This window comes from Plasmodium cynomolgi, chromosome 14, assembly GCF_000321355.1.
Source record: "Plasmodium cynomolgi strain B DNA, chromosome 14, whole genome shotgun sequence".
NCBI lineage: Eukaryota > Apicomplexa > Aconoidasida > Haemosporida > Plasmodiidae > Plasmodium > Plasmodium cynomolgi.
The window spans coordinates 28,490-50,922 of NC_020407.1; the positions used below are offsets into that span (position 1 = coordinate 28,490).

Genomic DNA, 22,433 nt, shown 5'->3' on the forward strand with positions numbered 1-22,433 from the left:
TTTTCAAAATAATTATTTTTACGCATATATACATTTACTTTTTACTCAAGACAGTTCGGTTTTATAGCACATTTTTAATAAAACAAATAATACTATTTGAAGGGGTATTTTTATTTTTCTTTCGAATTTAAAAAAGAAAAACAAAACAAAAAACTTTAACATGTGCGTNGTATATTGTGCTGCGTTAACAAAAAATTATTTGACTTAAAAAGGGGCTAATTACATGTAACGAATTTGAAAATTTTCACTATTAAAATATAAGCAATTAATACAATGCTGTCGCACAAACATTGATAAAAAATTAAGTAAAAAAATTCATACATAACCATTCTGATTATTCCCATTTAAAAAATGATTTTTATATTTATTTAACATTTTCCATGATAATATATTGGTACAACTTATTATAGCATAAATTGTGTTTTTGCTTTTTTGTTAGTAAGTTCAAATTTTATCTTAATTTTACTTATTTTCTTTTCGAACATTTCAACCGTCCGATCTGTTGTTTAATCTTATGATATATATATTTACTTATTTTATTCAATCACATTCGTCAATTTTTATGTTCATAATATAAATCATTTTATTGTTTCGCATGTATCCCGTATGATTGATATTTTAATCCATTTAAATTCGTTTTATTTTTTTTTGCACATTTCGTTTATTTTTATCACCCTCTTCTTATTTACGTACTGTATAATTATGATTGTGCAGATAATGTGTGTCAGTGCACGTCTTCCTTGGCATTTCAATTTACTTATGCATTGTCTATTTATGTAAGTATTGCTTCCACAACATGGATACAATAATTAGTACAATCGTCATATGCTGAGAGTTTCAGCTAATTCCCCCTTTAATTCTTATCATTATGATGAATTTTATCATCATATAGATTTGCGCTACCTTTATCCTTTTAAACTTTTCCATCACCCCTTTTTTCCTCTTATATTTATTCTCCTTTTCAAGTGTATACTGTTCTGCGGGCGCAAAGGGTACAAAATTTTATCACAATTATAGTAGTTCCCCTCTCCATAATAGACTGTGTGCATTTTGTAACAATTCATTCATATAGCACTATCGTTTTGTATAATATTACTTTACAAACGGACGATTACTCGTAACCCATTTCATAAAGTCATAAATGTATTCAGAACTGAATAAATAACCCCGCTTTTAATTGAGCGATCTTGTAAATTTTAATCACTTATATATATTTTTTCTTGCACAAGCGGTTACAATTATATATATATATATAATTATATTCCCTTTTTCCATCATAAAATATCTCCCCTTGTACCGATGCTTTGTCTAATGATTTCCCTGATAAGCATTTTTTCCATAACCTGATCCTCTCCATACGCTTATGACACACTGAAAAATATTTTGTACTTCTACTAAAGTTGAATCTATATTTTGAATAAAATGGATATCCTCTAATGGTAGTGGTGTAATTGAAAAAAGTAAAAGAGGAGCATATCCTGAAGCCTATTTGGTTTTTCTACTGAAAGAGTGCAGTGAATGATTAATCCCCTTCTGCTTCATAATACTTTTCCATTTCACTATTTTATATAATCTAAATCGTATCGTATTTGTAACTTTTTTAAAGGTGTAGAAATTTTATTCAACCTTTTATAAAAATGAAAAGTCCGAATTGATTGTGCGTTTTGGCCCATTTCCTACTAGTGCGATCCTAAAACTTAAAGGGTTTTTCCGTTTTATTACATACATAAATTTTTGGTACAGACCCCCAAAATAATCGCTTGCACATTTCAAAAATGTATGTGAAAAATAGGGCACACATGTACTGCTTTTTTTAAATAATTTGCACGTATAATATATGCGCTTTTTTTTATCGTTTTTCTTTCGTATCAGTAAGTGTTGTTTGTTTATCCATAGACAATTTGGTCCAGGTGGAATCATGGAGCATCATTATTCCCCGTAACAAAAAAAAAGATAATAAGTTCAAAATGAGTTCCTATTCACAAATATCCAGGAACTATATAAAAAAAAAGAGAAAATTTACAAAAAAAGGAAAGGTAGTTTCAAGTACTAGTTAAAATCTTGTATCATTGATCCCTTAAACTTCAAATTAAGTTTTCCAATAATTTTACCGAAATTATTGTACTGCACTCATTTTTTACCTTTTTTAATGAAATATTTAGGCATATTTCATTAAATACATGATTCTTATCTCATTTTGAATAGCTATCTACATTTAAAAAATACATGTGCTTGTTTGCTTTTTTACGGTTTATAAAATTAGGGACATGTAGCAACGTTTCCTATCGGCATGATAATATATATACACGTGTGTTCAGATAAACATAAATATTATCTTAAAATAATCCCTTATTAACGATTTTCAGATAATATATTGTAAGGTTTTCCATTTGTACAACATCTCATTAAATGCCCTTAAACGAAAGCTAAAGTATCAGTTAATTCACCGTCTTCCATTCTCCATTTTTATGCCCCTTCTACATATCGATAATTATTCTTAAGAGTTCACATGTTTCGTTATATGTTCATGCTTATTTAATTTGCGTACATTTCTTTCCTTACAGTATTATTGATAAAATCTTACAGATAAATCACGAAATACCTTAGTCATAATTTCTATAGCTGACCGGTAAAATAAAACCATTTAAGTGCACACTCCATCATCATTTGGAACCACTTAAATGTATTTTTAACAACTATTTTTAGTTATAGAGCATAAGAATGGGTCAAGTTTGTAATTTATTTTGAAATTATACAATTTATACCAATAAACATTTTAATAACACGCAAAAAATAAATATCCATATCTTTATACAACACGATTTAAAGAGGCAATTTTTTTTAAATATTTCTTAAGGCTTGAATTTTTTCCCACGTTGCATCCAAAATAGGCTCTAAAGTGCTTATGCCTCATAATAACCGCCATGATTTCGAAATTATATCTTATATATTTTTAAAAGCGTTTGTTACAATATTCATGTCATATTGTGAATACTTATCATAACTTAAAACGAAGATCATTCTCTCTGTTGGCAAATGCAATTGAGTAAAAACTATAAATGACTATGCAGTTATGGCTTACACTATTGCATTATACATGCAAAATTTACTAAATACAAAAGATCTAGGTTGTAAATACGTTAATAATATAATTGTTACAAAATAATAAAGCATAATGATAATATTATTCGAATATTACAAAAAGAGAAGCAAAATAAATAAAAAAAGAGAGAGCGTTAAAAGGTATAAAATACATTCCCTAGTTACATTTCTTTTTCTTTTTTTTTTACATAATGTTGCCATATACTCCTCGAACGATAATTTGATATGTCACTATGTATAATACTACATTGTAACTTGAGAAATGTGCCAATTTAAAAAGTTATTTCACATTAAAATACCTACATATTCTTCTTTATTTACTAATGATGCATTAAATTAAGCCCCCTGGAACCTTCAAAATTGGTTAATTAAATTATACTGGAAGGTACAAACTTGTCACTATTTATAATGGATTCTTAAGCATGCAGTAAAGTTAAAATTTTGCTAAACGAATGATAGCAACAGTTATACATTCACGTATATTATTTTTATACCACACTCTTAAAGCACATTCTTAGCAAGTATATGCAATTTTTGCAAAAGCAATTATAAATAATACATAAAGACAAAATAATGCATTAACAATGGCATTACTTTTTAAAGCTAATTTAAACGAGTTTAAAATCCATACCACTTCAAGTAAAAAATAATAAAAGAACAAATTTTTTTATATTAAAATATGGTAAAATTTACTTATTTTAAGAATATTAAATATGCTTAATTTTATAAGCACATAATTTATATTTTTGTAGAATCTATAATTATATCTTCCTGTGTCTTATTTAGCTTGGCGAATAAGGGAAATGCACACATATTGCAGAGTATGCTTATTCCCACAGTTGTGGAACTTTCTATAGAAATTTTTGGGACATAAAAAATATTATATCCCCAAACATATACTAATTGAGAATTTAAGCTTTTTTAAAATATTATAAAGTTCCATTAATTATATAATATAACCCAAATTTTTATTTCTTAATTTTTTAATTTCAAATAAAAGGTAAATTAATTTTCCTGTTATTTATAAATATTTTTCAAAACATCTATCCATTTAATAAAAATCTCACAGTCTATATTTGTAGTACAGTGTGCTTGCGAATAACTGATATATAAATTATTTTTGTTATCATTATAAAATTGTATGTTATCAATTATAGTAGAAATATTTTTATATAAAACTTTATATTACTCTTTTTGCAAATTCATGCGTATAATCTTATTGTTCTTTTGATTTTTTAAATTAATTTTATTTTGTTTAGCTCATTCCTCTCTCCATAATGTGGTATTTATTTATTTACATCTATAAAAAAAGTCATTCAATTATATAAAATTTTCAAATGGAAAAATATTCGATCTTTATTACTACAACGATGTAAATTAAAATTGCGCGTTTAAAATGAGCATGCAGTAGACTAAAAAAATTAATTAGAACATAATTAGAAAAATGTTAAGTACTAAAAATTAACAACAAACATATATATATGGTCCCAGTAAATATAAAATTTTTCAAAATTTAATTTTTATAAACTGAATAAATGTTAAACATTCACTTATTTAAACATTTTATATGTTGTAATTTTCTGTCATAAATGTATTTTCATTATTTATCATACACAAATCAATTTTACAGTTTTTTTTTTCCTTTTTTTTTGTTACTTTTTTTTTTATGTCATTCACTTCTACATTATTTTTACGTAGCAATTTATTTCCATGAAAATAATAAAAAAATCTAGTATCTCCTTGTAAAGCACTTAAATTATTAAAGTGGTGGGATTTTAATTATTCAAATATCTTATTTAGTTTCAAATGATGTACTCTGCGTACTACCATATATCTTATTCTGACCTTTTGTGCATTATAAATATTTATAACATATTTCCATCCTGTATATGTAAATATCACAAAATATTTTTTTTCTACAAAGTTCAGACTTTTTTCTGAATAATAAATAAATTCGAAAAAAATTAATAAATTTATTGTAATGAAAAAAAAATTTTCATATTAATAATATAACTGAGTATCCATTTTTATTATTTTATACAATCCAATATTCTTTTTACAACATTATGTTTCTATAATTACAGCAAAATATCCTTAATGCACTATTTTCATATTATTTGTATAGGATTCTCTCTATATTTAAATGTAACTTATTTATGCTGCGTAACAATTTCCTTTACCAAAATTAGACGGAATATTAATTTTAATATAACAAAAATAAGACTATATAGAGAATAACAAAACATAATAATGAACAAATCGTACTAACCTAAAAGAATTGTAATAATGGAAAAGACTGAAAATTGTATAGTAACGGATTATAATAAAATATATCATGAACCTCTGAATGATTCATAAAACAATAACTTTTTCGTATTGACCTTCTTTTTCATAACATCAAAAAATATATATACCTAGTTCAATAAAATTATAAGACGAAAAAAATACGATGTTGCGTCTTATTGTTATAGCCCTAATTTTTATGAATTTAACTTTGTTTCTATCTTGTACATTTGAGGTAAGACCATAGGAACATCTTTTAGTTTATTTTTCCGTTTTTTCATATTATATGTTTTCGCATATATATTTATAAGTATATAACATTTTAAATGATTTATCCTCAACAAAAAACAACATATACATATCTTACAAATATATCATATTTATAGGAAAAGACAAGACAATATATTTCAGGTCTTCCGAAAAATTATGAAGAAGTTTCAAATTTATTAAAAGAAAATTACAAAGATGCAACAGAAATATGGAAAGACATATGCAAAAAGTCAAAACCATTATCATTAGATAATGCGAAAAAAGTTCAGAATAGACCTAAATCGTTCGGTGTGAGTTATTCTAGTTTTGGAAAGATAAATTCAAATATAGATAACTTTTTACTTCGAAAAATGGTACATGGGTCTCCTGCATCGGCCAAGAAACCTAAAAAATTTGGAGGAAAATTAGTGAAATTTTTATATGAAAATAAATATTTTGCTTTACTTATATCAATTGTATTTCTTGCATTGAGTATCGGAACTAATAGTGCTGAGTCTACAGCTAGTAGTGTTATAGCGTATTTTTTAATAATTATACCTGTTGTAATTTATACTTATAATAAAAATGGTTAAAATAGAGAAAAAACATTATCGAGATAGTGGTATTGCAGAGATTATTATGAATTACTTCAAGAAAGATTTTATTTTATAAAACTGTTAAAATATGTTCAATGTGTTAAGAATAAGCTACAATTAGAATTACATTAGAGATAAATGGTACATGAAACGATAACTTATGTAACTAAATATGTTAGAGATTTTATAAGCCAAGTCATAGTAACATAAATATGGAAAGTATTAATGTTGAATCTACTTTTCGATTTAACTAATGCGAACATATATTTCCCTACTAAATATTATGTTGTATAATTTTACGCACATATATATATATTTTATTAGGTAAGTTTGCTTATGTGTAGCTATAACATATTATCGTACACATCACTATTGTTATATAGTTATGCTTATACGTAAAGCTATCTAAATATTATAAACGTATTATGATTAAAGTACAAGATAAAGACTGTCTTATTTAAATTCATTAATGATTTATTTTGTACTTCCAAAATTCCAAAAATATGTTATTTTTATGCTTTAACATAACTCATCATATAGTTGTTCTATTTAAAAATAAATGATGAAAATTTGTTCTTAATTTTTATATAAGTTAGAATGGAAGTAATTGGACAATATTGCTGCAACCACTGATTTACAGCTACAGTAGTCATGATTTTTGCTACGTAACTGTAAAAATGTTGTAGAAAGTATGATTTAAAAATTCGTATCTTCGGTATTTTTTTACCTCCATTTTGAAATTCATTATTATTAAAAATGTATAGCACAAGTAATATGTCGCAGTTTATTCCATATAGGATTCATTCTGACAAATTAAATTGTCTCTGGAAACTATATGCAGTTCAGTAAGTTACATACGTATGCTTGTTTCAAAAAAAATATATCCCTTTGTCCAAATACATATTCACAAGGAGAGTCGACCCATCACAATTTCCATGTTCTGCATATTTTTAGCATAAATGGAATTTATTTCATTGGGCCTCCACGTAAAAATATAAACTATAATTTTATAATTTATATCATAAACTTTTATTAATGAAACAATTCATTGTGCTCTTTAGGTTCCTGCAGAAACTGTGCAAAAGGCATGAAATAAAAAATAAGTACCAAAAACAGTTCCATAATATAAGTAATCACCTAATTAGGACTTAAGAAATCTCTAGATCTAATTAACAGTTGATATATATAAAAAAAAATGTATGTAGCAAATATGTGCATTTTTTATCACTACTGAAAAAAATTTATGTTATTATTATCCTAAAATTGGATTTCCCTTCGCAATGTAAGTATTATTTTTCTAAAATCACATAAATTTAACAAGTTCGAAATGATGAAAATAATGAAAGGAGAAGTTCATTTTTATGATGATGATATCTTCGCCAACTAAAATGAGGATACCCTCATTATCACGTCACCAATGGTACATGCAAAACATTACACCATAACAGTTCTATGTGAATAAAACAACTCCTAAACTGTTTACATAACATGGCAACAACCAATTTAATAAACGATTTACTGTACTTCTAACATGCGCTCTACTTTTTCCTTGTTCGTTATCCTTTTTTTATCTTTAAGCTTGGCATTCTTGCCTTTCTATAAAAGACTTCCATTTATTTTACTATCACCCTAACAAATTAATATTATTCCCAGAAAATGCAAATGTAGAAAACAACCTAAAATTCCTGAATACCACAAACCTCTAGTTAACTCTAAAGCAACTACTCAAATTAACACTTTAAAAATCATAGAGTATTTTTTCGTCCTTTCTAAGCATATAACCCATTCATTATGTTCTGTACCGTTTCTATTGCTATGATCCAACTTGCCTATTTTGACTTTACATGCATATTATACAAAATGGAGCTGCCAACCTTTCGTTGTTTTTCCTATTATGTGTTGAACATTTTTTTTTAATTTACGACTACGAAAAAAAGAGATATCACCTTTTGCCACATCGTCGTATGATGACATCATAAGTTTCTACACATTATATTAAAACCGAAATGTTAATCACCCTTTTTAAGTGTAAATCTACAAATAATTCCGTTTTTATAAAAGTCTAATTATTTACCATCGCATAAATAAAACACTGATAATCACACTTACACATATTTATTCTTTTTTACGTTTAATTAATGCATGTGAGACTCTTTTTAACATTATTTTTTCCTTAATACAAAAATGGATAAAGATTTGTTCTACATCATTCGGCGCACTTAACGTCAAATTAATTGCAGCTGCACAGCTGAGTACGTTACATGCGTTCAGCAGCACCTCCGCAATCATATACATATCTATCTAACTTTTCGAAACGAGCACTAACGCAGTTGCACATAAGCCATTAAAAGTCGTTATAACTATTCATCCATACATCACTTCAAAACATTTCATAAAACCCCAAAACAAAGCGAAATTTAAATTTACATTCCTTATAACACATACATAATGCGCCAAAAAAATATGATACACTTTGCTAATATTTTTTTGAAAAAATATATTCCTCCTATATATTGTGAAACTTCTATCCTTGAAAGTATTATTATATTTTTAACAATACACCAAAGTTTCCTTTATCCTTAAGTTTCTTAACATTTGTTTAAATATAATTCAAAAATGGTAATAAAACATGAATACTTAAAGGATAAATTCAAGTTAAAACATCAAAATACAAATATACCTTAAAATATGTGTATATATATTTAAACGTAAAAAATTGTGTTTATCACTGCTGCATTTTTTGTGTTGGACGTCCAAAACAATAGTTGACGTATAATTATTTGTGCATATATATGCAGAATTTCCTTCGTTTTTTTTTCTATGAACACAATTATAGTTATCTTAAAAAATAGCACGTCCTTTCTCTACAGGTGTCATGTAAGCATGCATAAATGACAAAACATAAATATGATATATACATTAGGAGAAATAATACGTCTACTGCTAAGATGTGTTATGTAGGAAAATATTATTATAAAAAAACAAAAAATGGAGTTTATTTATAAGGGGCATAAAATATTCAATATATATATTTACATGCACAACAACCTTTTAACGTGAACATTTTTACGCCCATTAAGGTTCGTAAATTAGTCATTGTTTTATGAACTCTGGTTTTTAATCAGCAATAAATCTTAAGGTGTCATTCCAATGCACATAGTAAATTTTTCAGTTTCTTTTTTCTTATAAATATATGCCAATCTTAATGAGAGTTATGTCTGGCAAACAACAATACTCCTATAATAGCAGTTACCAATAAAAATGTTTGTGTTCCTATAGTATTCCATGCATAATAACCTGCTATCACACCTGGTACTATATATATAGCATTTTTCTTAAGATTTTGGCATAATCCTGAATTAAAGCAGTTTAAATTAATTTCACTCATGTTTTGTTCACCATTTTCTTGGGGGGCGTGGTTATTATATGTACCATAGTAAGTTGATGGTTCTACATTTTCATGACTTCCCCATTGGCTATTAACATTGCCATTGTTGTAGTTGTTTCTTCTTTCATTAGTATTTTCACCAGAATAATGTAAATTCTCTCTTGATCCTCCAAAATTGGAGTTAATTTCGGATAAGTTTCTTACATTGTTTGACTCTAATCCGCTCACTACGCCTTTTCCATTAACACCGTCGTGCTTAAAATGGTAACAGGAATGATTTATACATGAATTATACGTAAGGATAAGCATACATTCACTAGTATATTAATGAAAATATAATAAAAAAAAAAAAAAGCTATTGCAGCATATTCATAAATATGTTACATTTTTGTTGGAGTATTGAAGGGCCAAAATTACAAGGGTAACTGCAAAAACCTTGATAAGGGAGTTTAATGAAGATAGTTTTCCTTTCATTAAGCAATTTTTTGCGTTGGATGTGCTTGCAGCACTGTCGTTCTTATCTTCATTTTGATTGTTCGTGTAATTGCTATAATTCGACATTTTGAAAATTATTATTTTTAATTTAATTCAGCTTAAAAAGGATTGAGAAAAAAATTAAAATTCACCACCGTATGATATAACGTAAATAAATATTCACGAATGAATTTAAATCGGTATTTTTATAATATGTTTATTTTTAAAAAAAATACATATAGAACTCTGATGGTACTTTTAAACGCATTTAAAATGGAATTAATTAAAATATTTATTAAATAAAATTTTTTGTTATAGTTTTAATTATTTTGCTTTATAATAAATTATATTTTTTTCTTCTTAGGTTGCTCTAAATTTTTATCAATTTTTCTTGTATCAATAAAGGAACAATCTTATAAAAAATGAATAAATATAGTAATAAATTTTTCACAAAAAAATAATTTACTAAATTTAAAAGACAATAATAAAAAAAAATGTTTATTAGCACTAAGTTATAAGAATATAAAAATCGCAACTTATCATCTTATACAAATATTTTTATCGTGGAACCATCAATTTTTTCGAAATACGTAGTATTTTTTTTTTTTACTTTGCAGTAGGGATTTATACTTTATAAATAAAGAATAATGAATTTATTTCAACCGATAAATAAAGAAATTAATTTTTTTAATGTATATATATATAGGGTAAAAAATAAATGGAATAAAATAATATATATATATATATATATATACATATATTTTTCAATGAAAATGACTATTTGTATGTGTTTCCATTTGCATATTTTCTAAAGTCGTTCACTACCGAAATCGTGGTGCTTTCAAAATTTATAATTATTCATTTTTTTCCTTACATTTTTTTTTTTTTTGAATTTTATAATATTTATAAATTTACTGTGCACAGTGAATGATAAAATTGGGTCGAATTCATGGTATTATAAATAGAAAAAAATTAAAATTTAATAAAAATAATTCTGCATGCTTATTATCACCATGTATTATATCCATATAACCTTAATACGGTATTTTTTACTGAAATGTATATCACTTAGGAATACGTCCATAATTAATAGTTAAATGGAATTAATGTACTATTTATATAAATACTACTACTATATATATATACATATCTTGCATACGAAATATTTAACAAAACGAGAAAGAATCAATTAAAAGGGCTAATTTATAACGCATCCAAAAATATTTTTAAAACTTCCAAGAAAGAAAACTTTAATTCTGCTTTAATAAAAAAAAAAAAATACAGAGCTATTTTACATTATTTATAACTTAGAAAAAATAATTAAAAATAGTAATAATAGTAAAATAAATTATCTTTAAAATCCTATGGACAGTTTAAATTACATAGTAATAGTGGACAAATTCCAAATGTTTCTAAAATTTCTAAAATTTTAATTTTTTCATTTAGAGAATTTCGTCTTTTATGTAAAATTCTTTAAGTGAACAAATGTATTGGGTCTACTAAAAAATTATTATAATGATTGAGTTACATGTAAACAGAAAAAAGACGATTATGTATATTTTTCGATTAATCATTCTGAAATTATGCAACTCGTAATTTCATTTCCATATTTTATTGTTCCTGAAAATACAACATTGGTCTTGTAAATATATCGTATATTTATACCTTTTGTTCTATAAAAAACTATTTTTTAAGGCTCAACTTATTACAGAAATGGATATATATACATAGATATATCCTGTTTATTCTTTTTCACCTCAATTAATTATGTCGCATTTTTTGTCAAAATAGGTTTACGTGGCGCAGGTTTCTCATTCCTTTTTAAAAGAACATCTTTTGACAGAGCACATGTCCGTACATTCTGTGTGTTTCATTAACAAGCACCATATTGATCCGTCAACTGGTTAAGGGCAAATTTTATTAACCAATGGACATTCTAATGCATAGAAAAACCAATTCTATATGCACACAAAATGTAACGTTTTAATGTACTAACTAGGAATGCTACGTATATAATGCTTTTAAGAAGTAATTGAACCCGTATAACATGATTGATTTTCAACTGGCGTGAAACAGTTTTATTTTCAACGATATAATTCTCATTTTATTATCTTTTTTCGACCCTTGCGGTTTGCGATTACTGAGCGCATGTAATCGTTTTTATTTGATGGATACGGAGAAATAAAAATACACGTTCTATCAACAGTCCTCTGTAGTAAGAATTTAAGGTATAAACAATGTTCAAAAAAATGGTGCAACCGTGATATTTTTATTCATGGGCTTTGGCACATACTAACTTTATGCTTTATTTTGCACATTTCTATTGAATGCTGCCCCTGCTGCAGCAGTATAGAATTTCTACTTTGTTCATATTTCTACATATTTACCTAAAAGGTTGCACATATTTGACACAGTATAGAACTAAATTTAGTTAGAATTTAAATTTTACTTCCTTAGGGTTCCCAAAAGGAAATATAATAAAGGCCTATTAGCCATGAACACATAGCCTTACATCATTGTATTACGAAAGTGATAAAATTTCCAAAACGATTACGTTCAAATTGGCGCCCATAGGAGTCAGAAGACTCCTTTAAAAAAAATAAATTAGGTTACTATTAAAAAATTGCCTCCACTAAGCATTAAAATGAACAAAACACAATTTAATGAATATTTCGAAAAAACCTGTTATCTAGATACACATGTATAAACAACACATGGAGGCCTTAAAGTCCCTTTTATTTCATTCACTTTCAATGTAATATAAACCATATTAAAATGACACCTGTGTACTTCTCATTAGAACATACAACCATTTTTACATGAGAAAAAAGATTGATATATGCAAATTCATTCTTCCTCACATTTTTTCCTTTATTTTAGCTTTAATTACAGAACACTAGAATGAACGAACCTTATGTTATCCATTCCCTGGTTAGGGTTTTTTGAGAAATGTATAAACTACCTATCAGGGGTGAATTAACATTGCTACTATTTCCATTTAATGAAACAATTATTTATTAGTTATAATACCTTTTTTAGTATGTTAATAGATACAGACAGAATATTCTTTATTCTTATCAACTTCATCCAAAAAGTTATCCATAAAATTTGTTAGCTAAAATTTTGCCATATATTCGTGTTAAAAATTGTTCGCTCCATGTCCCTTTTGGATGTCACATTTTTTTTGTTTTACCCATGTCTGTTCTTTATTTATCAACAAAAGATATAGCATTCTTAACAGGTATTAAAGAATTTCGTTATAATAATTTGATTAATTCATTTATTGATAATAAAATGGCAGAGATGACTAGCTATTTTTCACTTTTGCAACAAAAACGATAATAAATATTGTTTAAAAAACTATTCTTATATAAAACAATATTATTATTTTTATTTTTTTTCTAAGCGCCTTTTGCTTTATATTAGTATTCTAAACAGCTACATAGATATATCAATATAATACTGTACAGAAGAGAAAAGAACTAACTGAAATAGCAACCCCCGCTCTTTCCTTCATCGAAGCTGTTAATTTTGATTTTTCTTATACCCATATAGAATCATTCTATATTCTTTTTCTTTTATCATAAAACTAGCTTTTATTTTTGTTGGTAATTTTTTTAAACAAAGTTATAGCTAGTTTTATTTTATAATTTAAGTTAAGAAAAATAAATCAAAAGATTTGTACATTTAATGAACATGCATAAAATGATAAGAAAACAAAATAAAATAAATTAAAAATAGTGCAACATTGGTGAATGATAAAGATAGAACAAGTCGACTTTCAAGGGCTATCTATTTAAAAGGTAAGAAGTAGTCTAATAAAATAATGAAAAAAATATTCTCTTTACAGCGTGAACCGCCAAAATATCGTACTTCTAATTAATAAAATATTATTTAGACATATAGTCCAAAAAAACATTTCATTTGTTGTAGAAAAGAAAAAAAATATTCAATTACTTTTTCAGTGCAGAAGGGATATTTTTTTTTTAATTTTTTTTTTTTATTATTTTGTTCGTTAATTATTAAAATGCATTAAGGTGTTATTGCATAAAATTTAAATCCATAATTGCTTTTTTATATTCTACTTCTTACTATTTAATAAAAACTTTTAAATTGTTGTTATCAAAATATAAATAAAAATATATTTTATTTCTCTCACCAAAAATTTTAGAATAATAAAATTTTAACAATAAACTAAAAAAATTATATACTAATTTTTCTTAGAAATCCTTAATTTTTAAACTAGAACAAAATGGTCGCCTTATTACCAATTTCGTTTTTTTTGTTATCTGCTGCTTATCTTTTAAGTAAAATTTCTCCCGTAAGTCAGATATAATTATTCATAAATATATTACCAATTCATTTTTATCTACTTGAATTTGCATCCATAGTAGTGATATATGAATAAACATGTGTAGTTACATATATAATAAATTGATAGATGTGACTTAACTTACGCAACTTCCTCTCCCACTGTACCTCATTTTTCATGCAGTCCTCTCAAAACGAAGTAGAGTACATTCAACAGGAACCACTGGACATACTAAACCTAGAAGAAGGTGATATAGAAAAAACCGAACAATGGAAAGATAATGAATGGCATAACTGGAAGTTGAAATTGGAAGAAGATTGGGATTCATTTTCTGTATCTTTGCTAAAGGATAAGAAAGAATTTATGAAAATAAAAACAAGTGAATTAAATGGATGGATTATTCTCGAGGAAAATAAATGGAATAATTTTTCGGAATATTTGAGTGAAGAATACAAAAATTATCTATTAAATAAATCCGCAAAATGGGATGATATTGATTGGGAAAAATGGGCAAATACAGAGATGATAGCTCATCTTGATAAAGATTATAAAACATGGTCTGCAAATACAGAACAATCCATAAAGGACTTAGTAAGAGGAGAATGGAATAAATGGCAACATGATAAAGTTTCATCCTGGTTATCGAGTTCCTGGAAACAATTTGGAGCTATGTATTGGGATTTACAGGAAAGTAGAAACTGGGACTTATATTCACACTCAGATGAAATGAAAGAGCACTGGATTAAATGGAATGATAGAAATAATAGAGAAAATACTGAATGGTCAAACTGGGTGCAAAATAAAGAATATTTTATTACATACGCAGAGCACAGTGATATTGAACAATGGAAATATGATAATTATTCCTTATACAACACCTGGAGAAAGGACTTTATTAATAAATGGGTACTTGAAAAAAGATGGAATTCAATACTCTGTTAGGAACATATTATAATTGCCTTTTATTTGAAGAACATCCACTAATTAGTAGATAACACATCGTATAAGGAAGAGGTGCTTACTCGAGTATGATTTATTGAATAACCTAATTAAAAACGCCTTGCAGATGGAAATTACAACGTAATTTTTTCTCTAAATAAAATTGAATCATTTTTTCTTTTAAAATTTTACATAGAAAAAAAAAAAAAAAAAAGGATTTACCTATATATGAAATATGTCTCGTCCCAACTATTATTTGCCTTTTTGTGTTCTTCTTTTTTTTAAACAAATAATTATTTAATATCTACAAAAGTAGTAAATTCTTAAATAATTATTATTGCTTTTTTCTTGTTTTTACATGAGTCATAGTGTAACTTTTTTTCCTTTGAATTTCATGATTTTGCTTCATATATAACAAATAATAAATTCGTGTGCTCGTTCTCTATATTGTAGCACGACTTCCAGAATTATTATCTCGTATTTATAACTTTACATTCATGCTTAAAGTTCTCTGATAAGAAGGTTATTTTGCAAAAAAAAGGAGATAGGAAATATTTATTTCCCAAAAGTTTTTTTTGCAGAATTAATTGCTATCATTTAATTTCATCTATGTAAAACGAAAAAAAACTACTTTGCCATCACATATCTTACCTATCTTATATTGATTCCTTAAATGGTTAATATTAGGAACGATGTTTCTACTTGATGGTTGTTGCGTAGACAATATGGCACATGCTCCTTATGTGTCTGTTCATATGTGTGTATCTTTATTTATTATTAACCCTTGTAGACAAAATATTTAGCACCCCCTCCAAACCCCATATATATTTTACAAATATTGTTACGCTTTTTGTAAAACAGGTATCCTGGAGACATCCATAATTTAATAATTAATATCTATTTTAGTGTAAGGCGATATTCACCTTTCCCAAATTGAATGTTTCATTATTTACCAAGGGAACTTGCTTGTCTTCTTATACACTCTTAACTTATCAAATGAATATATTACGAAATGTCCTCTTTAATAACTATTTATGTAGTTTTTTTTTTCCCCCTTTTCCTCCAATTATATATTATGCTCAACTTGTTTTTCACCACACATAGGGCATAATATATCGTCATGGTAGCTAATGTAATGCAAATAAATAGTGCAACCTATTTACTTTTCTATCTCTGCCTTTATATTAACACTTTTATAATATTTTCTGTCCAATTTGTATCATTTTTTTTTTAACTATTTTTAAGCTCTCCGCGTGTCTAGTGTTATTTTTGCACTTCACAACTTCCAGTTATGTTACTACACCTATCCCGTAGTAATGTATTTTCTTGGTGCACTGCTTTTCATTTTAAGTTTAACACAATTTTTCTTCTTTCATTTAGTTCTGTCAGTTATTTGCCTTAAATATATTTGTCCTTTTTCTTTGCTTCAAATGGTTTTTACTTTATTATATATTTGTCCATTCCTGTAGTGCACATTTTTTTTTTTTTTTTAAAACATTTTAAACCCTTTTTTTGGAAAGGTATTATTATCATTTTTTAGGCAAAGTACCTTATAAAATTCAATAGATATGAACGCAACTTTTCCACTTTTGTCTTTTTTCCGCCTTATAATTTTCTTATTACATGGAGCATACTTCTGTGCACTTTAGGGAAAATTTATTTACCCGTATTCTCTTCTTCCCATATTCATCTGTTCCTATCGACACATTAGAATTATTCGCAAAAGAACAATTCTAGGAGTTTTCATTTTACTCTTCATTTGACATAAAATAGGAAATATCCTGCGTACATTTCTAGCATTTTAATAATTGCAAAAAAATAGAATACATAGATGTAAAGGTGAAATGATCAATAATCCGACTCCTTCCCCCTTTTTTCCGCTATTTATGCAATATTTCCTATGCAGTAGGATATATAATATAAAATGAAAGTACAATATTATATTATGATTAATTTCCAGTTTTTAATTTTTAGGAATTAATTAAGTTCTAATATATAATTAGTATTATTTTAAGCACTTTTTTTTTTTTTTAACTACAATGGGGGGATAAACAAAATGTAAAGTATATTTCAAAATGTCCATTGTGTTAAACGTAATTTATATACAAAGATAATATAAAAAAAAAAGTTGGAATACAAAAAAAAAAAAAAAAAAAAATCAAATAGAAAGTTGCATATATGTGCCTGCACATATATAATGTGAAAATTATTAATTTTCATATAATAGTTCTTTTTTTTTTTTGAGATAACTAGCATAAGTTTGAGAACATTTTATCAATTAAAATGAAATAACTTCTCCTTTAGTTTACCTCTAAAGGTTCGGCCATTTCTTTTTTTGTGTCTAATTTTGCAATCCAATCTATGATGTTTTCTAAGGCCATTTCGTTCCCAGGCTCCGTGGTCAACCCGTGCTCCATATTTTCTAACGTAATCAATTCTTTATTATCATTCATTAATCTATTAAAAAATGATAATACACCTTTGTAATAACAAAAAATATCATCTTTGGAATGAATTAGCAATATAGGAATATCATTGGGTATATATTCCATATCATGCTCTAAGTTACTCGTTGCTTTTAGAAGTTCATGCCAATATTTTAAGGTTATCCCATTTTTTGATCGAATTTTATCAAGATCATTAAGATAGGGATATTTTTGAAATCCAATTTTTGTAACAAATCTTGACGTTGGAAAGAAGCCACTAATTAATGGTAAATAAAAATATTTATATTTATATGAACGTGGTGAAGCTATTTTCTGAAAAGAAATCATACTTGATAATGAGATACATCCTTGAATGTTTAATTTTCCTTTCCCATTGTTTTGTGTCTTCTCTAACAGTTGTAATGTTCTTAAAGCAATATTTCCTCCCATTGATTGACCAATTATGAATATTGGAAGTGAAGAACATTTATTATTTTTACATTCTTTACTACAGCAGGGTTCATTATCGCTTTGGGAATCATTGTCTCTTTGGGGATCATTATCGCTTTGGGGATCATCCTCGCTTTGGGGATCATTATCGCTTTGGGGATCATTATCGCTTTGGGGATCATTATCATTTGGGGGATCATTATCCTTTTGGGGATGATTATCCTTTTGGGGATCATTATCCTTTTGGGGATCATTATCGCTTTGAAGATCATTATCGTTTTGGAGGTCATAATCACGTTGGGGATCCTTGTCAATTCTGGCATCATTATTACACCCCACATTTTTGTTATATTCATCACTATTACCTTCATTGTCACCATCACATAGCGTAGCAAAATCCTTAACGTCATCGCAAGTTGCCTTGGAATCATTTTCTTTATCTTTTAAACATAATTCATCATTAATTATATTAAGATATTGTATTACGTCAAGCACTAAATCATCAAAGTTGTTAATATTAAGATTTAAGTTTTTCCACCCATCGGACAGTCCGTGTCCTTGTAAATCTAAGGCATACACTGAATACCCATTATTATTGAAATGTTCTACCCAGCTGTTTTCGTACACGTAATAATTGTTTTCATCTTTTAATATAGCCTTAGAGTTATCCACGATTTCAACATTATGCCTTAAAAAGGTTAACCTTGCATGTGAATTTAGACCATGAATCAATACTATAATACCTATAGCATTTCGAACCAACCATCCATACGTTCTCATTAATAAACCATCCTTATTAAAAAACGCACCAAGTTTTGGTTTCCCGTCTAGTCTAGTAGTAGTTGGGGTTATGATATCTTCGTCATAGTAAATATATCCATCCATTATTTTTATAAAAATAAAAAGAAAACTATTTCATAACATTGAAAATGAAAAAAATACATACTTATATATACTTATTACGCTCTTTTTTTATGAATGAATAACTTCCAATTATTCAAAACGAACCGCTCTTTTAATCCTTCTATCCCTTTCTATTTCATGTAATTAAATATGAACAAAAATCTCTACAGAAGAAAAAGTAAAATTATACTTAACCAAAAATAGGAATATAACTCAACATAAAATGCAAATCCATTTCAAACCATTAAAAAAAAATTGAAAATTTTAAAAAAACACCGTTGGTTATAAGAACATATGTGATAAACAAAAATAATACATGTACAGTTAAAATTGGCAAATGGGCATAAAGAAAGATAAATGTATATAAAATAAATGAAAAAAAAAATTTATTACTATATATAACCCGTTTAAAAATGAAAAGGAAAAAAAATGATGACATATCTCATACTTGCGTACTTAATTATATAAAAAAAAATATTCAGAAGCCGTAGTACAAAAACGAAAAAGATGTTTCTAAAATGAATTAGTAACTGAGGGATTACCTTTTTTTTTTTTTTTCGCATATTCATGGCTGGGGCGGTAAAGGCGTAAATACACTTTTGTGTTTTAATTTATACTTCTTTTTATACTTGTATTCAAATAATCTGAATTTCGTTTTGTGATAAATACTTTTTATGCAAACTGTATAAAAAAGAATACCTATTCTTTTGAACCAGAAATGTAAAGATTAAAAAAAAAAGTTTTTTACAATTATAATTTTTTTTTTTTTTTTTTTTAGAATATTTCATTTATTGTTTTATAGCAAAGTAACATATATATAATATGTGTTCTTCATATTTCTATCATTTATGAATAAACAATTTTACTCCTAAATCACAACTAACAGAAGACAATCCACCCCCAACATGTACATTATACTTATATAATAAATTTTCTCAAATATTAAAAAATTTATACCTTTAACATCCTTTCTATATGTAATTATTCCTATTCACATGTCTTGTATTAATCCCACATTTGAAGTATAGGTAAAGTATCAGTAAATTATACAGAACTATCATTGTAAATATAAACAAAATGACATGCTACACATTTAACATATACATTATACATATGTAATTATAAAAAGAGTGAATAACTGAATTCGATTTTTGGAGCAGTTGCATGTTATTTAAAACGAAAACGTATATGTAATATAAATGTGTCACGGAATGCATGTGTCCTATAACATGTATTTTTTTCTTTATTCTTTGTTTCAAATATAATTTATGACGAAAAGTACAATTCTGTCTTTTTTTTTTTTTTTCTTATTTCCATAATCTTTGTACAAATGCTTAAGAAATATATTTATATTTTTATTCCCATTATAGGCTTTGATAATAGTAGAAAATGTCATGCTTATTAGGTGAAAATTTGTTGTAATTTCCCCCTAAAGCTTTCATTTAATTATTCTTAATAACATAATATTTTGCTGTGCTTCCATTAATTTAACAAAAAAATAAAAGGTAAAATTGTACATATATCTGTTCCCATAAAAATTGAATCCCTCACCAAACAGACACCTTACCCTTACATATCCGCCTGTTATTTGTTCTTCATCTCAATGAGCTTTGGTCTATATAATTTCCTCTTAAGTTTATCTATTTTGAAAGCTAAAATGATGTAAACTGTATAACGTTTTAAAACATTTATTAGTAGAGTTATTACCACACAATAAATTAAGTTTTCCTTAGTTTCTTCAAGATGAAAACAGATCACCTATTCACATGTAATAAATATGTATGCATGTATGTATATATATATATACACTATCGTACGCGAATATCTTATTGTGTATCTTTTTATGCAACGCTGAAGACGCGTTTCCCGCATGTGAGAAGGCAAAGTATTAGTATATAACGTTTATCGAAATTTCTTATGTTATCTTCCACTCTTATTTATCAGAGTTGAACATTCTTAAAGTTATAGTTCTTTCCCATTTTTATTTATTTCGTTTCAGTTCGTTTGAAACATTTATAGTAAAAATGATGAAATTTTTTCAATAAATAAGAATTATTACAATTTGTGAACTTTATAGGTTCGTAAAAACATTACTTGGTATTAACGAATTCGTTTCTATGAAAAATAAAAGTGGTGTAAAATTAAGTTTCGTTTCAATAATTTCTTTTATTGTACTTGGCATTTTTTAATAAAAATTGCTTTGTTTCTGTTTGCACCAATGATTGACTCCAACTGGAGAAATACCCCTTTTTTTTTTTTTTTTTTTCTTAACTTTTTAAAATACTTAAACACATGCCCTATAATGAAGTTTTATAAGTATACACTTTTTTGACAATTATACAAAGCATCTGTACATACATCAATTAACGGTTCTTTCCAAAAGGTTATTAAATGTGAAACGTTGTAATGTTATTAACTACACTTCACGATGAGTAAGAATGGTAAAAAATAGACAAATGTGCATTTGACAGAAAATGAAGAATGAGGGGAAACACAATATAACCAATAAATAGAAACACAATAAAAAAATAAAAAAAAAAAAAAAATAAATAAATAAATAAATAAATAAACAAATAAACAAATAAACATTAGTGGTCTAATATACACGGTTAAAATAGCGAAATAAGTTAATATTAAGAATGAATCATATCTTCATATATGTAACTTGAACTAAAATTAGTCAACATTAAATATTTTTATAGTCTTAACAACGGCTTACTTCCTAGCTACCTGTAGTCTCATTCTTTTTTTTTTTGTTTCCATCATAACAGATTTATTTTAACATAAAATGAAAACAAAAAGGAACACGGAAAGACACCCAACTGTGCTATCTATATATGCATTTTGTGGCGTAGCTTACGCTTTTTATCCTGCACATCGTTCCATTTGCACAAAATATGTTACTTACGTTAGAAATTTACTTAGTTTTACATAAACGGATTTATCATATTAAACGATAACATCATTTTAAACTGCACAAAACCTATGTCTTAATCTAATCATTTGAACAGAATTAGAGTGGGCATAAAAATCTCGAAATGGCCTTGGATTCGGTGTTTCTAATAAAGTAATTATTTTCGCCTTTTCCAGATATACTTTTCTATCTAATTTATTCGTTTTATTTCATTTAATAGTTATAATAATAATAAAAATAATAATAATAGTAATAATAATAATAGTGATAGTAATAGTTATAGTACTAGTAATAATAATAATAATAGTAATAATAATAATAATAGTAATACTAATAAAAATAGTAAAAATTTTATTTAACAGTAACTTTTTTTGCACTTCCCAGTATTAAAAACAGA

The 22,433-nt window shown here is 26.2% G+C and overlaps 3 protein-coding genes across 3 annotated transcripts; 1 reads left to right on the forward strand and 2 right to left on the reverse strand.

Moving 5' to 3' along the window:
- Nucleotides 1-9,345: 9,345 nt before the first annotated feature.
- On the reverse strand, nucleotides 9,346-10,440 carry PCYB_141040 (hypothetical protein). The gene is made up of 2 exons (XM_004224576.1): nucleotides 10,003-10,440; nucleotides 9,346-9,873 (listed from the first exon to the last, which is right to left on the reverse strand). The coding sequence occupies exons 1-2, from the start codon at nucleotides 10,177-10,179 to the stop codon at nucleotides 9,433-9,435; spliced, it is 618 nt and encodes a 205-aa protein (XP_004224624.1). The 5' UTR covers nucleotides 10,180-10,440; the 3' UTR covers nucleotides 9,346-9,432.
- Nucleotides 10,441-14,344: 3,904 nt separating this feature from the next.
- On the forward strand, nucleotides 14,345-15,346 carry PCYB_141050 (tryptophan-rich antigen; the record flags this gene model as incomplete). The annotated part of the gene is made up of 2 exons (XM_004224577.1): nucleotides 14,345-14,413; nucleotides 14,588-15,346. The coding sequence occupies 2 exons, from the start codon at nucleotides 14,345-14,347 to the stop codon at nucleotides 15,344-15,346; spliced, it is 828 nt and encodes a 275-aa protein (XP_004224625.1).
- A 2,297-nt stretch (nucleotides 15,347-17,643) lies between these two features.
- PCYB_141060 (PST-A protein) lies at nucleotides 17,644-19,104 on the reverse strand (the record flags this gene model as incomplete). Its single annotated transcript, XM_004224578.1, has 2 exons — nucleotides 17,644-18,118; nucleotides 18,758-19,104. The coding sequence occupies 2 exons, from the start codon at nucleotides 19,102-19,104 to the stop codon at nucleotides 17,644-17,646; spliced, it is 822 nt and encodes a 273-aa protein (XP_004224626.1).
- Between the last annotated feature and the right edge of the window lie 3,329 nt (nucleotides 19,105-22,433).